Genomic DNA, 21541 nt, shown 5'->3' with positions numbered 1-21541 from the left:
CGTGGCTGTCAGCCGTCCTGAGCGCCGAGGGACGCGCGGGCCTCCTTTCTGCCTGACATGCATCCTGACAGTGAGGAGGAGGGGGAGGAGCTGATGCGGGCTGGGGGTGGTGGGAGGTCTCACCCTTGTACATGGTTACATATTGTTGCTGTCGTGTGAAAAACAACATTTTTGTTATTTAAAAAAAAAAAAATTATGCTCCGGCTGCTCCATCATGTTGCGTGCCTGTTTTTGGTAGCGAGTCAGGTTTGGTTTGATGCCGTTCTCTGTCATGGTCGCTTTTGACCCAAAGGTGGCCACTCCACAGCGTTGTTCCCGAGGATCTTCACACATTTTTTTTGCGCATGACAGCCCAAGGAAGTGTTGTTAAAAAAAAACAAAAAAAAACAATAAGCCATCTTGGAACTTCAACCCCGTCAATCAACAAAATCCCTGCTTGAGTTTTGCCGATTGTTTGTTTGTTGGTCTGCTTTTAAAGCGACGCCGCTCTCAGTTGTGTCAGTCACTGTCAGGCCGCCGACGCCCCCCCCCCGCGGCCTGACAACAAAGCAGGCATCCGCACATTAGTCGCTTGTGTTTTATTGACGCGGGGAGCGAGCAAATCCCTTTTGTTTGCCGATTTGACTCAAATCTGACAGCTTAACGAGTCGCGAACTGCGTCAGTTAGCGACAACGTCGGGATGTCCCGATTCACTTTTGGGTTTTGTTGCTTCGCTTTGGTTGGTCACGGAGATGTTCCGGTCCCACCCCGAGGGACGATGACATCATTTACCTCGCGATCGTTGCCGCTTCTCGAGTGAAATTTCGATTTCGATTTTTTTTTTTTGGGGGGGGCATGGGGGAGGCTGATAAATTACATGCTGCTTTTTTTTTTCCCAAAGAGCCTCTCACCACAAAATTTGGTCATGGGTGTCAAAGTGGACGATTCCACACGTTACGGAAACGGAGGTTCACTCCGAAATGTGAACATTTTCATCCCAGGGCAAATTATTGGATTTGACAGCGATAATCGTAGCCTCAACTCTGAAAGCGCGACAAGAAGAAGAAGTGACGGGACTCTCGCAAAGCTCCGCCTCATCACTTCTATTTATACGCGAGGTTTCGGGGGTGCGGAACGCTGGAGGTGTTTTTGTGTCTTTTTTTTTTTTTTTGCTGACAAAAGAGCAGTTGCGGTGACTCTTGGAATGACCCATTTCCAGCATTGCGGCACACAACGCGTTCCCGCATGGCTAGCTAATCTGCAGGTTGTTTTCCATTTCACACCAACGCACGCTCAAGACTTAATCCTTAACTAGGATAAAAAATAAAAAAATAAAAAAAAAGAATTGGGTGGTCATCAAAGTCCCCCAAAGAATGGTGGGGAAATCCCCCCAAAGCCATCTCCCCCAAAAGAAAAATGTAAATGAACCCACCAAAAAACATTTTGTGCTCAAAAAAGCAAAACCACCCGCCCCAGAGTTGATCCTTCCGCATCAGGGCAGATCGAGTCGGAACTTTTCTGCCAATAAAATGTCGCAAAAGCCAAAAAAACAAACACCGAAAAATCTGAGAGTTCATCTTTTCGCCGTCGGACTTTGTAAGTTTGTTTTTCCTCGCTCCGATGAAAAGCATTCCATCGGAGACTTCCCGCGAATCATTTCCAACTTGTTTTTTTTCCGCAGGATTTGAAGATGGGCTGAATCAAAACAAGCAGCAGACAACGTTACAGCGCGTAACCTCTGCCTCGGTACCGAGCCTTTTTCCAAAGTCGTGAAGCTCGCGCTCTCTCTCTCTCTCTCTCGTTCGCTCGCTCGCTTGGCCGAATCCCAAATTGAACGCCGGCAGGAGGTTCCGATGCGAAGTGTGAATATCCAAAATCCTTTTAAGTGTGAAAAGCAAACACGGTCGTGCCTCCGTTTGGTCTGAGGGACTTGTTCATACCGTGTTTTTTTCTTTTTTTTTTTTTCCCTTCAATTATCGTTACCAGACATCCACTTGACTGTAATTGTTGTTTACCGCCGTGCCGCTTGATTGAAATGACATCGTTTCAAGTGTGGAGATCTTCCTCTCGATGAAAACGAGTCTCCGAGGAGGCCTGTGAATGCGCAATCCAAAATTTTGTGTCCACCCCACAAAAAAAACCTCCAAAAGCCAGCGAAAAATCAAAGTGAGCCCCCAAATTTTGTGAAAATGACTTTGCCATTCAAAAGCCAAAGAAAAAGCAAACAGTTAACCCTGATTTCAAATTCCAATGTTTTTTTTTTCTCCAGTGATAAACGTTTCAGAAAGCCAAAAAAAAAAGGCCACCAAATCATTTTGCGCGTGAAGCTCAAATGGCCAAATTTTGAGCCAAGGCACGGGCCGCCAAAAGTTGTAAATAAGCCAAATAAAAAGCTCAACGAGCCCAGAGTTGAGCCTTCCATAAAATGCTACTTGGTGCTGCAACAAGCCAAAGAAAAAGCAAAGCGCTCACCCAGAAAGAGTTCCTCCCAAGCGTCCCTCTGGACCAGACGCCTCCTCAATCCTCGCGGCGTTCTCGTGTTCTCGAGGTATCGGATGGTACAAAAGTGGCGCAGCGGCCGCCGCCCACCTCCTCGGTCCCGTTTCGACGCAAGGCTGCGCGACGTGCGTTTCGACCCTTCTTTGAAAATGAAAAAAAACAAAAAAAAGAGCCAGTCGATTGGGAAGCGTGGCGTGTTTTTCTCGTCCCGGGCGTCTGCGCCAAAGACGGCTGATTAAAATGACAAAATGTCGGCGTTTAAAGGCCTTTAAATTCAAACGCTTCCTGATTCATGTTGACATTAATAAGAGCACCTTCGTCATGTCCAGTTCCGCCGTTTAAAACGCGGCGGCGGCGGTGGCGGCGCGCATACAGATGAGTTCCGAGCAGCCTGTCCGACATTTCCGACTGATGCCGCCTCATTAAAGGTGGCAACTGATCACGTATCGTAATTTGCTGGATCGGAGAGGCACGACACGCCTCCTGCTCAGCAGTGTGGCGGCCGTCAAAGGGCCCACAGCGCCGCGGTGGGTGCGAAGGAAATTTGCATCTGTCCGTCATTTGTTGTGCTCGGCGGATGGCGCGGCGTCCTGCGACGGTTGCGCCGCTCAACGCGCAGAACCAGTTCGTGCGGTCGTACTTTGGAATAGGAATTCCCCCCTCCCTCTTATCTGGTTCGGGAAAACGGCGCGGCTAACCCGAACCGATTGCGGCGCGAATCGCCTTGAGATTGGCTTGCGTCATCCATTTATCGTACGCCGCGCGGCACAACGTTGCCATCCGAAAAGCGTGGCGCTACGTAAACACTCGCCGCGGAATCCTCCTCGGAAGCCGTCATATTCTCGGCCGCAAGCGGATGATCCGATTTTATTTTCAACTCACGACCAGATGACTCGCGAGATCCTCTCTCTTGCAACTTTGCAGTCGGCGACCCGAGCCGCTGATCGATCTTTTGATGCCGCCTGACAAAATCGCATCGGGCGCTCACTTTTGATTGACGCTGTCGGAGCGGGCGCCCAAAGGCAAAAAAAAAAACGATGAAAGCCGCCAGCAAAGACGGGCGGGGCTCTCGGCGCCCAGATGGAGGACTCGTTTGAAGAGGGGGGCCTGTGTCCAAAAGGAGGCGCCGGTGAGCGCTGGCTTTTTCTGGCGTCTGCGCGGTTCTTCTCGCGAGAGATGCGCCTCCCAAATTTGCTTGTTACGCTTTCGCAACTCATGCATGACCGTGCTTGAAATGGGCAAGATTTTGTGCGACTCCCCCGCAGGGTCGTTTCACGTCATCTTTGGAGCGACACAATTTTGCGCGTTCCTGCTCCGGATGAGTTAATCGAGCATTCGTTTGCCGGCTGATGACCACCGTAACCTCAGTGCGAATTTCTGATCGCCTGCCCGACATGGCGGTTCGTATGATCGGTTAGCATGACGATAGCGAGCCTTCGTTATAAGATCGGCTTTGCTTGATGAAAGCGTTTCGTATTTATGATCCAGAACCCCGCCGCGCGCAAGCAATCAGGAACTCGCTCGCAGTGACGAGGATCCAACATCTCGAGTGACGGCATCGTCAGGGAAACGGACGCCGCGGCCCTCGCTCGACGTTATCGCCGTTGATGAGCGCAACAGACGGTCGCCGCGACACAATCGCCGCGTGCCACGTAAGAGCGATGGGCAGATGCAAATCTCTCCCTCGCCCCCCTTTCCCGACCGCCCGCGGCCTTTCCCGTCGCTTTGAGTGCTTGTCAGCCGCCACGCCGGGGCGCCTGATGAGGAAGAGGCGTGTTGTCAGCCCCTCTTTCGTCGACTGGCAACAGACATGAAGACACTTGTCGGAACGTCTGCGCATTTCAGTCGACTCTGCTAAACCCCGCCCTTATTTTGCCGATCCTAAAATTCGATGCGGTGCCCTCGGAATTGGTTGGAGAACAATATTCACGGGCATATCCGACAAAGCGCATCGCGCCGTCTGCCAGGAGCTCTTTGGCCCACTGCGCGAGCAACAAAGACGGGCGGACAAAACGAGCTTTGATATCGTGCGCAAGCCTTTAGAGAACCAACATTGAAACGTAAACGTAAAGATGACATGCAAATTCACACCTGCACACCGCATATTCTTTGTACTCTTTGAAAAAAACGACGTGCGACTGCAACTTTGCCGCGTCGGTCTTCTTTGCGTCTTTCCGTAGGCGCGCGCTACACTTCTCCCTCGAGACCAAAATATGCGCAGCCCAAGTCGCACTTCCGCGTGTCATCCAGGAGCCAAATTGAATCAAACAATTTCTTTTGTCTAAATGTTCAGTGGGGAGTTTGTGTTTTGAAACAAGATTGATTTGAAAGGAATGTTTTGATACCCAGTATCGGTGCTTGGTATCGGCGCATGCTCAGATCGAAGTCCTGGCTCTGAATAAAGTGGATCGCTCACCCCGGAATATTCCCTCTTAACCCCAAGCGGTAACGCTTTTACGTTGAGCGTACATTTGGTCAAGATGCAATTTGTCGGCTCGGTGTTTGTAGGGTTGAGGTTGGTCGGGTTGGCTGGAGGGTCAATTGTGGGCTGAGAGCTTCATGAGCAGGGTCGGGTTCGAAGGATCCTGCTTTGGGTTACTTGCATTAAGGTTGCTGTTGGTGGTTCAGGTGACGTGCGGGCGTCTGCCGAGGTTCGGGATCAGGATTAGGAGTTCGTGTTCTCGCAAATGTGCCGATGCGCCAACAACTGTCTCCACTTGTGTACCCATGTGATGCAGTTTGTATGAATTATTAATGCACCCATCCCAGTTTGCCTTCTCAATTCTGACTCCTGGGAGCTCATCAATGAGATCTACTCCAGCAAAAAAAAAAAAAAAAGGGGGGGGGGGGGGGGGGGCTGACTGAACTTCAGTGGGCTCTCACGGAGAACGCAGCGCCTCCCGCTGTCCGAGTGCCGTCGGCGCTTCTTTCACTTGCCCGACAGCTTTATTGTACGGCCCTTCCTCGGGACCGCGCGGCGATCAAATGCGGGGGACAAACCCCGAAGAGGCGCCGGCAAATGGACTCTGGCTTTTCACAAGTCGGCGTGCGACGGGATTTAATTGTTGTGGGCTGCGACGGCAGCGGTGCGTTCAGGTGCCAGTTTCGCAGGCACGGAGACGACGTGCGGGCTCCGATGTGGCTCTCAAACCACCTCTGAAGGCACCCGATTCTGATGATCGCTCCACTTGAAAAGCTACGAGTCAAAAAGAAAGTGGCATCCCGCCTCTGTTCCGCCAGTCATTCTACCTTCACATATGGACTAGTTCCATGTCGAAGGCAGTTCAAAAAAAAAAAAAAAAGGCCTCTGTTAGGGCTCCGCTAGCATCTCTGAAGGCGGAAAGTTCCCATGCGGACTTTGCATCCACCCGATCTGTGAAAATGCCTTTTTTTTTCCCCCTCCGGGCAGAGCAAACGGAGCTCCCTACTTTTCCACCATTCATCCTTTTTAGTGCGATTACTTTGCATTATCCCGCCATAGATTAAAGTTCACCGGAGGCCTCGCGCATCTTCTATCCGCCTCTTCCCGTTGGCTTTTCTTTCTTTCTTTCCGCCATGGCCCGCAACTGAGGCGGCAGAAGTTAATCTTTGCGTGACCAAGTCGATTAAGTTCGCCGAGCTAACGCCGGGGTGCGTTTTTGCTAACGCGGCTCCTGTTACCTTGGTTGCCGTACATGTGTGATGGCTATGCTACGGTTTTTCACTTGGACTTCGCTAGCCAACCAGTCCATCTGTCAGTCAGTCAGTTCGTCGATCTGTCCGTCCACCCGTCTGTTGTTTCGTTGGTTTGTCATCCCCACCACAGGCCTGTCAGTTAGATATTTCACTTGTGCGGTTTGTTAGCGAGCTAGCCTGCCTATAAGCTAACTCGCATTCGTTAGTTGGGCGGTTTGTGACGAGGTCGATCACTTTGCAAGTCGGTCGGCCACTTTGACGCTCGGTTAATTTCTTTAAAGGTTAGCTGGTCAGTCAGATAACCAACCAGTGCATCTGTCAATTAGACTATTAATGGCCTGATCCGTCAGTCAGTTTGTTGTTTGGTTGATCTAACCCTGCAGTGTGGGCAGCTTTTTTTTTTTTAAATGAGGTATTTTTGTATCTGCTTGACAGACAGCAAAAGAATGAATTGGATTTCTTCTTCTTGACATCACTAATAAGAAGCTTCCGACTGATACGATAATGACCTGCCCCCCCTGCTAGCTCCCGTATTTAAATGGCGGAAAGACGGCTATATTAGCGGGACGTATGTAAAAGCCTTCAAAGAAGCGACGCCGGAATGCGTCTTTGTAGTGTTTCCGCGGCGTCTGGACGCTCGACGCGCCTCTCGCTTCGTTAGATGACGGCGGACAAGTCACGTCATAGCGGCTAATCTCCTGTTTCCCGACATTTTGTTGTTGTTATTGATTTTATTTTTATTTTTTTGAAAGGTTGACAGAGAGCGGCTTGTTGTGGTTGAGTAATCCCCCTCTTCGTATCCCTCGCCCTCATCACTCCTCCCCAAACGCGCGCTGTTTATTTAGCGCGACACTTGCATCGCGTCGAAGTTAAGCTCCATTCTTTTGACGCGCACTTGTCTGACTCGTTGAAGTTTTCGCCGCCGAGATGCCGACGTTTGCGTCTCAGCGGGAGCCAAACTCAAAGGGAGTTTTTTGTTTGTCGGTGTCGGGGAAAATGAGCTCAAAGCGCGGCAGCGAGTTGGCATCTGGAACTTATTGACTGGATGTTGGCTCGTTTAGTTTGTCAGTTGTAGCGACTTCGTCAGTCGCTCTCTCAAAGTTTGCCGTTGTTTCATCATTTCCCGGAGTTCGTCGGCCGGCCCCTCCGTCAGTTAGTCCGTTTTAGTTCGCCGGTCACTTCATTGGATGGATGGATGAAGTCGTTTGATAATTAAATCAGTAATTTGTCTGGAAGTCAGTCTGTTTGTTTGTCATTCAGTGAATTCGTTAGTCAGACCTCAAGATTTTCCACAGTTTCAAACTGAAAGCTGAAAGTCACGCGACTGCTCGGAAGAACCCGCGGAAAGCGGAGCGGATGATCCCGGAGGTCGTTTTAGCTCCGCGTAGCTCTTCTTTGCCACCCAAACCGCGGCACTCAGGAGAGCAGCTGGAGCCCAAATCTTTCCGCCTCCATTTTGAAGGGTTTCTAACAAGAGCTTGGTGGGGAAATAATTTGCATTGTCGGAAAGATTGTCCAAAGAATCCAGTTGCAGTCCTGTGAATTGTGACCCTGCAAAATTGGTCGAGCGAGTTAGAGGTCGGTCTCGCTTATCCCCCCCCCCCCCCACGTTGCATCCCACGTTGTGGAGGTTCCACGACAAAGAAACAAGCCAGCCGCCTCCGTAACCCGCCCTTCATTTTTCAAACCTCGAGCCGTCGTATCACCCCAGACAAGCCGGCGTTCAACCTCTTACAACCCCTCCCGCGCGCTTCCATGCCGCGATAGCGCCTCTCCCGGTCATTCCATTAACCTCGACATCCCCCCACCCCCTCTCAGCCTCCCGGCGGCCCGCGTGGTAACCGCGTCTCCCCTCTCTCCGTGTTCCGTACGCTCGTCGGCCGTGCCAAAAGTTCCCCTTTCAAGCCTTTTAAAGAACAGCTATCACAGACTATTGTTCTTTCAATCAATAAAACATCAGCCTCGGCATTTTTTCGTCTGTGAATATTTAATCAGGGCCTTGTTTTTCCTTTCAAAGCGAGATCATTGACTTCGGATTGTTTCCTTTCATACGGACCATTACAAGTAACAATGGAAGCTCCGCGGGGACGACAAAGTGCACCGGAGGTCACGTGACTGCATCAGCACATTGTGTGTGTGTACGCGGGAGACGCTGTACTCTGTTGCGCGCGTGTTCTGATTTCACAGTGCATCAACCCACCTAAAAACAAACAAAAAAAAAAAAGCGGCGCTCTGCCTTTGTGTGATCGCAAAACACACCATAACATCACAGTCGTCTTGTTGCAAGAAAGTTACGCTAACCAAGACTTTTTCACCACACAAATTTGTTTCGTTTTTTTCTTTGGTTTTATTTTTTGGGTGATGTCACTGTAGAAGAAGAAATGGAACTCACTTGCGACCCTTGTCAGTACAAAATGACTTCACTTGTGGAGATCGAGCGAATAGATTCTTCTCGTTAGTTTGCTAGCGAGCTAGCTATTGTTGGTTTGCTCGCTAACTATTTAGTATGATTGATAGCTAGTTAGTTTGCTAGTGAGCTAGCTATTCTGTTACTTTGCTAGCTAACTACTTAGTATGATTGCTAGCTAGCTAGTTAGTTTCTTTGCTTGTTAGCTAACTAGTTACAGCACAGTAAATAAGTTAGTCAGGCAACCTTCTAGCTTTATCAAGCGTCACGGGTAGCGATCAGGCCTGACGCTAGTCTCGTAATGTTAGCCTCGGGCTGCAAAAAAAAAGAGGAAATTGGCACTTGGGTCCTGACATGGACTTCACAACGACGTGTTAACTCACAAATTCTGCGGACTGAATCGCTCTTTTAATAGCAGTCGAGGCATTTGCCGACTTTTAAAACGATGTCGCCTGATGTTTTACGGCGCTCGTCTTTCATGGAAATCACTCGCGCAAAAAGATTTATGAGGTTCCCGTGGAAACGCTTCCACTTTTTTTTTTCTTTTCTTCTAATCCCCCCCCCCCCCTCCGGAAATTCATGAAACCCTCTTGTTGATTCCATTCCCCTCCAACCGCAACATTTCCATAATCTGCTGCTGGTGCATTGTCTCAAGATCCTCCTAAAGTGAAGGGGAGCCCCCCCACCCCCCTCCTTTCCCAGGCCTCCCCCCCCGTCACTCGTTGTTATGGTGATTCGGTAGCGGGTTGTGTAACCTATCACCATGAGAACAAAACCAGCACAAACCGCGCGTGTGTGTATGCGTGTGGCAACGAAACGAAAGGAGATGTTGAGACAAAGCTCGACTTCTCTCAGCGGAGAAAGCTGCCACTGTGAGGAGCAGCTGGAGAATAGACAAACACGGCCCACAAAAGAAAGTCCACCCTTCTGGTTTCGAAAACGCGACGGGGGGGGCGAATAACCAAGCCAAAGTTGTCTTTCGAGTTTATTCCTGTTGAGGAAGCTTTGGCGGTGCAAATGTGGGGAATGCAGCGGCGAGGTGTTGTGACTGACGGGCTGGCATCTCTTCCACTCGTGCCGAAAATGCTTCGGACAGACTCATCAACGAAACATGACATGCTTGTATTCAAGACTGTGTTCACGAATGCATTTTTTTTTTTTTAACTGACTGTCAAGCAAAACAATTGCATTGTTTCGACTTACTTTGGCCCTCATATCAAATGTCCAATCGTTTACTTTGTACTTGTAGCGGGTGCCCATGCGCACGATGGCGCTCACAAACATACAAAAACGCGTCCCGCTATTTGGAGCCGGCACTTGAAATAAGCGTGATCACAAACCGTTATAGGCACTTCCTTTGCCAGGGCACTTGGATGAAAGCTGGCGTTCGCAAACATGTCACTGTTACCCGAAAGAGACACTTGGAACAAGCGTTTGCGACGCGAGATGAACATTTGTTTTCGTCACTCGGGGAAAAAAAAAAAAAAAAAAAAACCCTCTCAACATGGTGATTACAAGCACGGTTGTTTTCTTGGAACAGAAAGATTGTGATCCCAAACATACGCTTGTTTGCACACCAAACATTACAATATTTACAGCATTCAAAAATAACCGAGGGCAATGAGCCGTATGCTGCTTCACCGGCCGTTCTAACAGAGCTGATCGGGAAGGTGGATCGCTCATCGATGTGAACACCCTTTTTAAATTTGAGCCGTAATATTGCTGGGAGCCACGAGGAGGTCTCATTTCCATTTCGCCTTTGGGGGGTAAAAAAAAAAAAAAAAAAAAGCTGATCGCCCATAAATTACAATAATAATCAAGCATTTGTATTTGTAATTAAACGTTAAAACTAAAAGGAACACATCCGCAGAATTACCAACACTGGGCTGTTGACCAATTAGGCCACCCGGCGACCAAGCTTGGAAATGAAAGATGCACATCGCAAAAGAGCGCAACGAGCTTTACTGTTCCTCTAATCAAGTTTATTCCGTTTTTTTTTGGGGGGGGGGGGTTGTGAAAGCCCACCAACACTCACTGTCATGGCCCTTCTCCGCCAGACTTGTGCTAGTTCTGGCCCAGGTTAGCGCCAGTTCTTTCTTTTCCCATCACTGAAATTGGCTCTTGCTCTGGTGCTTGAAACTGGCCCCAATGGATTGTCGGGCCAGACTCTGGCAGCAACTACATGGGGGGGTTCATGACGATCGCAGATGTCGAGGAATGACTCCCTGGACACACAGAAGTGTTGAGCACAATTGTGTCCCACCAAAAGAGCCATCGCGGATGCGCCGTGCCCGGAATTTGACAGGAACCACGTTGGGACGCTTTCCAGGACTCGTACAAGTTGAAGTTTTTGGGGACTTTTTTTTTTTTTTTTTTGCGAGGGCCCATTCATCAGCGCTTGCGGCTTTAATTAACTCTGAACTTGGTCACGGTCACAGGAAGACGGGAACATTTTGCACTTATGAATATGCATTGACAGCCATTTATGAACGATATAACTCAAATCTAGTTCAGCGCTGCACATGCTCCTGTTAAGAGTTGTCAAGAGCGCACGCCGGCGGGGCTCAAATGGGGCCCTGTCGTCGAAATGGATACGCCTCCAAGTTGTGTTTTTATTTTTTCTTGACCGTACATAATTAACGCCTGCAGTTCGTTAATCAAAAAAAGAAAAAAAGTGTCTATTGTTGCATCCTCAGCCAAAGACGTGTTCTTCCCCGTTGGGCCTCAATTAGAGTCGTGCGTCTCTTCTAACCTACAAATCAGCTTCATGCAACATTAATTCGACTCGCCGTGATTACGCCGCGGAGCCAGAAAAGCGGCCGCGAAACAGACCTTTGCCATTTTTGGTTCGCCGTTGAGCAAAATGCCAGGACGGGCGTCGGCTTTTTTTTTTTTTTTTTTTTTTTTTTTTTGTCCTGGTCACCAGCAGTTTGGTGGCCAAAATAGCGTAAAAGATGGAGTCAGTTGAATGCAAGTCGCCTGCTCACGTCGCCAGATGAGCATTTTGTTTGTTTGTTTGAGTGCCGTGCTGGATTTGGCAGTGACAAAGTTTCTTTCTCGGATCTTAGTGTTCGGTACGGAAAGCTCTAAGGAATTTGACGCCCACCTCAGTGTTTGTAATTGCCTGTCGATGCCACAAGATGGCGGGTAAGCCCCCCCAATCTTCGTCAAGGCGATGGCCTGACGAAATCAGCTGGTTCCCTCCTGGGGCCTCGTCGCCAAGATGGCGTCGCAGCAGTTTTTTTTTTTGTTGTTGTTGTTTTTGGTTTGGTTTTCTTCAGCATATGACAGAGGATGAGTTCCTCCCAAAATGATGATTAAGATTTGACCTCATCTCGATATGAGCAAGATAATAAAAGCAGGAAACTGATTTGGACGCAGGAAACATTCTTATTTATTCTGCCAAGTTATCAAAACCTATCGTACATAATTGACTCAAAGTTATGTCTTACTTTTCTTCTTTTGTCACTTATGTGAGGAAACACCACTTCTGATTTTTCTTCCTTTTTACAGTCTTTTTTTTTTTTTCTCAACCTTGACTTGCACGTGACCAGAATGTTTATTTATTTGTACACCCCGTTTGTTTGTTTTCAGGGCGAGTTGCAAAGCAAAAATGTGAGTGACAAGCACCACGCAGTGAACAATAATTCCGAAAAGAAACAAAGCGCTTCAGGTTGTTATTGCTTCCCCCGTTGGAAGTTTTCTGTCAAACTAAATATAGAGCAAAGAGAATGACTCATCGGGTATCGCAAACAACCACATCAGCGGGCCTTCCGAAACCTCAACCCCTTAACACGCCTTTCAAAAATGTCATTCGCAAAGCGAGCGTCGATGTTGCCGATATTGGAGCATAAAAATGCAGCCAAAATGTAGCTGGGCGATAACGATGCCCAGCGGCGTGTCAGATTCAGACTCAAATTTATGCCAATAAATTTGAGTAAAAACATTCAAGATGCCGTCACAGAACGAATACAAACACAGACTAAAAACAACCCATATAAATATATAAATGAATAAAAACAGTAAACTCATATATTCTTTATCCTCTGCAAAAAAAAAAAAAAAAAAAACAACTAAGAGCACTGCAGCTTCCTGAGCACCGGTTGCCGTCTGTCTTTGGCGGGGGGGGGGGAAACTCGATCTGCAATCTGACAAGCTCGCCCAGCAGGAGTACATTTTTCATATTTGCAAACGTCACTGGTGGATCGATGGAAGGATGTAAAAGCCCCGGAGGAGTCGCAATCGATGCAATCCATAAGGCTGCGGGCGCGCTGGGCTTTTCCCATCGAGTCAGAGACGTTGTGGTATCATCGCATGGCCTCTGCCGCAAAGAAAGGGGAACAAAGGCAATCGTCGCCTTTCGTAAAGCCGAGCTAGTTTTTGTGTGGTCCTTTTCATCTTTTATTTGGACCAGTCAACACCAAATCGGGCAGCAATATCCATCATCGCGAGACACTGCAAAAAATCTCAAGCGCCCAGGACCGCAGTTGAACGGCAAGTCGGCCATTTTAGTTTGAAGCGGACATTTCGGGGCTCATGAAAATGCCCAATCAAACGTCAACTCCTTTGAATTGACGTCCTTATCAATACGCCAATTTTTTTTTTTTTTTATTGATTTTTTTTTTTTGGGGGGACTTGATGGTGGCAGAGCGCAGCCTCCACCGAAAAGCCGCCGATGTTTTCGTGTCCTTTCAAAACCGGCTCCCGAATCCATCATCTCTTGCCCGTTCTGAAATGTCTCTTACCTGAGTAGCTTGAATAATGGATGGTGCCTTTCATTGGGGGGCCATCATTTTATGTCTTAGCCCCCCCCACCCCAACGTTGCCATACAAACAGCCTTCACCGGAACAGATAAGGCGACTGTCAATATAAATTATGGATGATTTTATGGCTGAACATAAAAAGCTGAATGATGAAAAGTTGCCTCTCCCTCGATTCGTGCCACACTGGTTACATCTTTTATTTTGTTTGGGTTTTTTTTTTTAAATTTTAAATAAAGCTCGCGAATTATGAGTGATTAAAGCGGCACTGTGTATAAAATGTTCCATTGTAATGAGTATGTGCTAAGAAAGAAAAGCCTTCATCTGCCCTAATGAACAGCCTCAATCACACCGCCGTGCATTGTACTTGTTATGATAGCCGACGGAAGATCCTAATTTAATTTGGTCAAGTCGGGCACTAATGAATGCACGCTCATTTATTTCACTTGCAAATCCACGTCCATTCATCATTTGCGACTTTGCGAGCAGGCCCAAGTGGGGAAAACATATTTGACGGAGGAATTGTTCCGCAATGTATGTATGTCGTATTCGCGGGGGAGGATTTGCTCTCAGGTAAAGTGGCATGTTGTGACGTTTGGCAGCGGAACCACAACCCAAATAATTAACACTGGCGTTGAAAAAAAAATGACTTTTTTCCAACAGTCATTACGGAATTTGACTCATACGAAATCTCATCAAAACTCACCAGCCTGCCCGAAAACGAAATACGAGGTGAAGAAAGGTCAAAACAGAATGGTGGCTGACGCGCTGCTGCTTTTATTTTACACTCGACAAATACTCCTCCATACTAGCAAACTGATACAAAATCTAATAAAACAAAAAAACAAATTGTAAATGAAGCATTTTCCAGAAAATAAAAACGAATTAAAATTGTGACGAAGCATGTTTACACGCCAATGAAAAAACTCAAACGAATACGACATCTCATCAAACAAAACAACCCTCCAACGAAGCCTTTTCAAGACGATAACGGCTCGCAAAGCTGCTCTCAATGGCTTTGGATGGACGCATGAAAATGACAAATCTGGACGATGGCCCGCGCTCCGACGGCGTAGCTCGCCGAGTATCGTAGAACATTGATAAAGAATTGAGCGATTCCGATCCCTCCGTTGATCCCGCACGTACGCATTGCGGGAAGCGCGGCGCCGAGGTGCCGCTCCAGGAGAATCCGACGTGCGGCGCCTCCACAAAGGCCGCTCGGTCGAGTAAATAAACAAACGCGACGTCGGGCTCGCATCTTCCCGGTTCCGCCACGATTGCTTTTTTTCTCCTCCCGCTTCGGAATCGAAAGCGGCTTCCGCGGCGCGCCTCTCCGCCGTCATACGTGACAAGCGGCTTCCTCCATTACCGAAGGGATGATTTGATGCAAATCCCCAAATCACCCCCCCCGACCCTCGCGTGCGGCTGAAACGTGTCATTTGAGGAGGGGATGAAACAAATCGAATCAATAAGGGAAGCCTCGGCGGGGAAACATTAGTAGCGCCTGGAGAGAAGGCCCAATTTCCACAATCATCCGGCGGTGACCTTTTCCGCTGATGAGATGTTTATGCACTTCTCCTGCTCAAGATCAAATGTCTGCCCTCTTCATCACATCCTATCCACGCTCGCGCTCGGGCTGCGGTTTCGCACCTGCCTGCTGGCGCGCCAGACGCCGGCGGAGGTGCGTTTATCCGAGCCGAAGTGGATCTGGAGACTCTCGAGACTCACGCGGCAGCATTTGAATACATTTTCGCCATCAACCATCAGGGGAAATTAACCATCGGTGAATGGAGACGCTCATTTCTCGCACGCGCTTTCAGCGATCGTGAAATATATCCAATTTTACAAATGGTTTTCTTGAAACTTGGCTTTTGAATATGTATTCGACAACAAACTACAGGCAAAAAAAAGAAAAACTGATCGACAACATCTGAAAGCTATCGAGCAAAAATGTAATTCAAATTCACTTCTGGTCAATAATATCAACAAATCTTGACTCCTCATAGGATGACACATCCATAAAACATTTCCATTGCTTCCGAGATAGATCACATTTGGTTGGTTATCAATCAATCAATCAATCAATGCCAGTGTACAAAGTGACAGGCAGAGCAATCCAATCCTCCTCCTTCATTTTTGTGAGTGAGTTGAGACCAAATCATCAAAATGCAAGTGGTGATTGAGCAACATTTTTGTCACGTTAAATCGACTACAAAGTGTCACCAAAGAGAATGAAGATAGCAGGGATGATCTAAAATTTAAAAGTAGAAGCGATAACGTAATGTACGTACATTCACACGCTGCACGCACACGACTAAATACGACTACAACTTGTAACTTGCGTGCAAATGTCACAAGTGAAACTTTTGGGCATGGAATTACATCTTTTCCCTAAAAGCTTTTTTATTTTTTATTTTTGCATTTTTATGGATTCCAAAACAGATGACTTGGATGAAACCAATCCACGTTCTACTGATGATGACTAAAAAATGGACAGGAAGAGAGTCTGATCTTTCATTTTGGTATCGTTTTAGAGTTAAGAATGCGTCACCGTGAGTTGAGGGTGCGATGCCTCAGCCATCTTTTTTTTTTTTTTTTAAACCGTGCTCTCATTTAGCCTCAGTGGCGTCCAGAGCAAATTAATCCGCAACCAATTTCCTCTCAATTCTTTACAATCAATTAATCGGTTATTAGGCACGCGCTTTAACAAGACAACACGTTTGGGACGAGCTATTAAAAATGAGTTAGCAGCCAACCTGATGTTTATCAACGGCTTTCAAACGACTTGGTGGAATGACTGCGAGGGCCTCCTCGCACGGCGAACCCCGACCCCCCCCCCCCCCCCCCACAAAATGACGACAACAGATGCTCGGCGTCACGGGAGCGCAACAGGAAGTGAATTCAATCCCGCCTGGCTCGAGGTCTAATGAGACATCAAGTGAAAGAGGGGAAAAGGGAATCGGGTTACGCCGCAAAGCCCATCCGCGGAGTAAGAGCGCCTTTTTGTTTTGGATGGCTTTTCCATCAAAAGGTTGACGGTGACCTTGCGAGCGTCAGCGCGCCGCTTTGTTTACAGCGCTCGGGGGGGGGTTGCTTGCGGCGAGGAAGTCTTCCCCCGCGCAGCCAACCGCGTCCGTCACCACGTGCGGTTGTCACGTTGCGCTTTGACTTGCTTTGTCTTACCAGGATCCGCTGCCTTGGGAGTCGGGGCGGCATACTTTTTCCTCACGCCAGTGCATGACTGGAAATTTATGAAGAAGAAGAAATAGATCTGCAATTTGGCAAAAATAAATCAATAAATGTGTTCCTCAATAGTCATACTTGAACGCCATGATAAATGGATCGAGATTGGGAGCAATCTTCACTAGTCCAAAGACAGTGCATGGTCTGCTGCTTGACTGTTATTTTCACCAAGAAAAACATGGAAGTTCAAACAAAACAAGAAAGTGTGGTTTTTTTTTTGTTTATTTCCCCGCTCCTGATTTACTCCCACAACGGCGACAGCTACCAGCTACCTTACAGCCAGGAATAATGACGCTAGCTGTCTCCAAAGATGTCGCATCGCCTCGTAAATTTACTCCAACTTAGCGCCCAGGGCGCGGCCGCCGTGGCGGCGACACGAAGATAAAGTTTCAGTTGAGTGGTGCGTGGCGTTGGCTCGCTCCCTAAATCAACCTTTTGGGTGTTTTAAGAGAGCGGGCGAGAGATCTTGTTGGTTTCTTGGTGTTCCTTGTCAAGTTCGATTACATGTTGAAATTTGTAGCAAGCCAACCGTTGAGGGAACGTTAGCGAGCCGCGGTTAACTGAAGGTTAGACATAACTTGGGCCGCGCATAAATGGGCGGTGAGTCGAATTGAGTGGTGAATTGGCCGTTGAATATGTGTGAAAAGTTACGTACGCGCTACAGTCGAGGTGAGGCCCGGAAGTAGTTATGACAACATTTGGCTAGCTAACTGCGTGCTAGTAATGGGAATATGTGGCCAGCTAACATCGTGCTAGCAAGAAACGAAAGGGAGTTTTCAAACCTTGAAAACGGGGATTTAAATCCCCCCAAACGCACTCTCGCCTGAAAAGTAACAAATGTGGAGATAGCCCACTTTGATTCTCATCAGCTCATTATGAGTCATGCGTTCTTCACGTCGGGGACAGGAACTTCTATTCGGATGGTGCATTTGGATTGCGCTGAGCCTGTAGTGCCGATGCTAATGACTTTGTTTGCAAAGCGCCGGCGCTCCCGCGGCCTGTTGATCTAACCGCTCCGCGACTGTGGCCCATCAGTGACAATGCAAACAGCCCAACTGTGTGTTGTTCTGGCCCAGCGAACTCGCGCGCAAACACATCTGACGCAGCCTGCTTCCTAATGGGCTCGTCGCAGTATTTCGCATGCACGCACGCCAGCGAGAGAGAGAGAGAGAGAGGGGAGACAAACACGGAGTCGGTGGCAGAATTAAAATAGGCTCTGAGGGTTTTTGCTCGCTTGTGTGAACAGACACTTTTCCTTCAAATGCCTTGCTCAAGTCCAGTGGCGGTTTTAGACCAGTTTTACTGTGGGGTGGGCTGGGGCTTTAAACACACACAGGCACCTCCACTCTGTTGTCTGAATTGCTTCGCTCTATTTTTTCATTCGTGGTACTTCTTGTATTGTTTTGTCTTCATCACAATATTATGCATAGCATGGCCACCAGGGCGCAGCAGTCCTGAATGCACGAAAAAGAGTTTCGTGACTAACTGACGAGTAATATTAGTCGTCATATTAGTTGTTTTAAATTGTGCCTCTCAATTGAACAAAGCAAAATGTTTTGATTTTTATTTTTTTTTTTGCACTGTTGTTGCACTGTAACACGGCTGTGGATAGCAGCATCACTTTGGATTTGAGATCAGCACCGATTTTGAGTTGAAGATGAAGATCTGGCAATGAATCTCGGCTCCTCACGTCGTTTGTGAGGGAGAGAAACAGGGAAGTCGTAAAAGTCCAGGCAGCTCAGGCTTGAACAGATCATATTTATGTCTGCTATAAGCTGAGCGGGTGTCGTCGTAAAACACGCGCGTCGTAATCGGCAAGATGACACAGTTCATAAAAGGAATGGCGAACGGCATGTAACAAAAACCCATTGATGTCAGTCAGCCCTTGAACTGTCTTGAGACTTTAGCGCCCCCTGCCTCTTAATTCTAAGCAGTTTTGTCCCTTTTTTTGCATTCTCTGTGTCCAAAGCAATCACCGTCAAGGCACATTTGGAAAAGCTCGGGGTTGATGCAAGTGTGTCTTTTTTTTTTTTTTTTTTTTCTCGCGGGACTGGAATCTGTCGCATTCCCGTTGGTTCCTTGCCGACCTGTGCATGTTTGAGGACAGCTGTGAGGAAAGCGCACGTCTGCTAAGTCGCATCTCTTGTCAGTCTTCCTCTCCCCGTTGCTCAATTGCATGGAGCAGGATGTCGTTTCTTCCTCCTCTTTTGTCGCTGGCAAGGAATTCTTCTTCTCTTTCTTGGGAATTCCAAGCACGTGGGGGCTGCCCACCCCCAATTCAGGGGGGCGACGTGCCTCTATTCTTATAGAATTCTCACGGGTTGGAGGAGGAGAAGCCTGGCTAATTCATCAAGAATCGGAACCTAATCCTTTCTTTTTCTACTACTCCTGCCCGGAGGCTGGAGGAACATCCCCCTGGCTCACGCAGACACGCACGCAAGCGCGCGCCCGCGTGCTCGCGTGTGTGGCCGGCAAACAAGAGACGAGGTGTGGCTGGGATGGGGCGGCGTCCCGACGCTTTGTCTGCGGCACGGCCCACCAGAGCAGGGGGGGGGGGTTGTCGGGGGGGAAGGCTACACTTCGGCGTCTACAGCCGAGGCTCATCAGATTGGCGTGGGAGCCCACACGAGCACACACACGCATGCCTAAAGCGGGAATTGAAAACTGCGAGTTGACGAAGACGAAGAAGACGACGACTGGATTTTGTTAGCAACAGGAGCTAAGAAAGCGCAAGAGCGGGTGCCGACTACGTTGGAAGTGCTCAACAACAAAGAAAGTTGTCAAGTTGGACCGGTTTTGCCTCCGGGGAAGACGTAGGGAAAGGAGGGGGATGTGCTTTTCAAAGTAAAACTTGGACTATGGGACTTTTCATCCATGCCCTGGAGCACGGGGACAGCAAGTCGCGTTTCTGCGCTCGGCTCTGGATCCTTTTGATGAGTATGTTGACACTCTGATGCTAAGTGGCTAATGCTAATTTGGCTGTTGTTATTAGCTCGTGTCAGTGTTGGTGCATTTTAGCCTCTTTGGCATCTGTGTTGCTAACCAACACTTAAGATAAGATAAGAAAACCTTTATTAGTGTCGCAATGGAGAAATTCCCAATTCACAGCAGCAAAGTTATGAATGGAAGAAGTAGAACAACAAAATCAAAAAACAAAAAAAATTAACAGGGGAAAATTTGAATGGCTCAATGAGAAAACACCCTGTGATGTTTTGCTCCAGCAAAAAAGAAAAGATATATATATTTAAAAAAAAAGGTTCCACACCTCAGTGTGACCCGCTGAGTGTTTTGTCATCAAAAACAGGTGAATTGACACGGTACGTATAATAGAAAATATCAAAATATAACCATCGTAATGAGTTTTTTTTTTTAAGATTTTTCTTTTCACACTTTTAATATTACAAAGTTATTTTAAACTTGAAAGTGGCTCCATTTGACCCTCAGTGTAACTAGTCATTGAAGACATCCTCACTGTCGGTTGTCGTTTTTGCTTTAACGAGAGCTGTATTTAATTCACTGACTCATACTGATGAAAGTTGTCAAGATGGACTCGTTTTGGCTCGGCGGAGGACGCAGGATGGAAGTAAAGGGATCTCCTTTTCCAATTCAAACGCGGAATACAGGACTTTTCATCGCAGCAGGTTGCGTTTGTCAAATTTGAGGCGGGTTGACTTGGCAGACACTGTCGGTCGCGGTCGTCAGTGGCGTGAGCTGGTTTGGCGACTTACTTTTAGCATTCTAAGCTAACGGGATGCTTGCCTTTGCTGTTGACCCTCATTGTGACCTACTCGCTTTGTTCATCGAAGAAAACGGTTCAAAAATGGCCAGCGTGGTTTTATCTAGATTATTTTCCTTTTTTTTTTTTTTTTTTTTTTTTAAACTTTAAACCGGATTTATTTGGCTATCAAGCGCACCCCTGCTGAGCGGCTTGAAATTGAACTCGTGTCCTTTCTTTCTTGGCAGCGCTCGCAGGCAAAGTCTCGCCCACCAGTTCCGATGCCCTCCTCAGTTCCTTGCCGGTGACGGCCCGCCCCCCGCCGCCCGCCATCTACCTGCCGGCCAGCTTCAAGATGTCCAACGTGCAGCTGGCCTTCTTCTTGCGCGAGGCGGCTCAGGCGTCGGGACCGAACGCGGCCGGCGGCGGCGGCGGCGGCCACCCGCTGCAACGCTCGGAGAGTTTTGTGGTTTTCCAGACAAAGGAGCTGCCGGCGGTCAATATTAGCTTGGGACCTTTTGTCCGTGACCAGACGCTGTCCAAGGAGTTGCTCCAGCCGGCCAGCCCGCTGGACATCCCCGGCCAGCTGACGGTCAACTGGAAGGTGCGCGCCTTCATCGTCCAGCCGCGGGTGTTCTCCAACAATCCCGCCGTGCAGGTGTTCTTCTACATCGCCGGCCGCGATTGGGACGACTTCAAAGCGCAGGACAAGCTGCCGTGCGTCCGGCTCCACGCCTTCCGGGACGTGCGGGAGATGAAGACGTCGTGCCGCATGAAAGGCAACCTGGCGCAGTGTTTGGCGCAGCTGGACCTGCCGCCGTCCTGGTTCAACGCCAACGTGGCCCCGCTGGGTCGCCGGAAGGGCTCCGGGGGGGGCGACGGCGGGCTCCTGGACGGGCTGACGGGCGAGACCCTGCAGGCGGAGCTCTACTACACGCTGCACGAGCCCAACGCGGAGGGCGAGTGCGGCGAGGCGGCGGGCCACCGGGGCGCCCGGGGGGAGGCCCCGTCGCAGCACCCCCTGCTGCGCATCGGGAGCATCAGCCTGTATCAGGCCAGCCGCGAGCAACTGCTGGTGGACAAGCAGCTGGACAAGAACATGTTCCTCAGGCTGCCCGAGAAGCCCCTCAAACCCGGGGAGACCCTCAGGATCTTCTTGTACTTGATGCCCAACTCCACCGTGGAACAGTTCAGCCTCAAGTAAGTGGCACACCAGCGCTCCGGTTTACTTCCGCATCTTTCCGCGCGTCCTGCGGGGGGG

General features: G+C 48.7%; 1 protein-coding gene across 2 annotated transcripts in view; it reads left to right on the top strand.

Annotated features, from left to right (window-relative positions):
• tmem132e (transmembrane protein 132E) overlaps positions 1–21541 on the top strand; it is a 150847-nt gene that overhangs the window by 89951 nt on the left and 39355 nt on the right. The window contains exons 1-2 of one of the 2 annotated variants that reach the window (XM_019873786.1): positions 19051–19502; positions 20529–21480. In XM_019873786.1, the coding sequence (XP_019729345.1) occupies positions 19424–19502; positions 20529–21480 (1031 nt within the window). In that variant the 5' untranslated portion in view covers positions 19051–19423. Of the gene's footprint in view, positions 1–19050; positions 19503–20528; positions 21481–21541 lie in introns of those variants that run through there. The other variant, XM_019873791.1, reaches the window with a different exon arrangement.

Source organism: Hippocampus comes, unplaced genomic scaffold (genome assembly GCF_001891065.2).
Source record: "Hippocampus comes isolate QL1 unplaced genomic scaffold, H_comes_QL1_v1.1 scaffold33, whole genome shotgun sequence".
In the NCBI taxonomy this organism is placed as follows: domain Eukaryota; kingdom Metazoa; phylum Chordata; class Actinopteri; order Syngnathiformes; family Syngnathidae; genus Hippocampus; species Hippocampus comes.
Note: the sequence above shows the minus strand (reverse complement) of the source record. Positions and strands in the feature narration are given on the sequence as shown.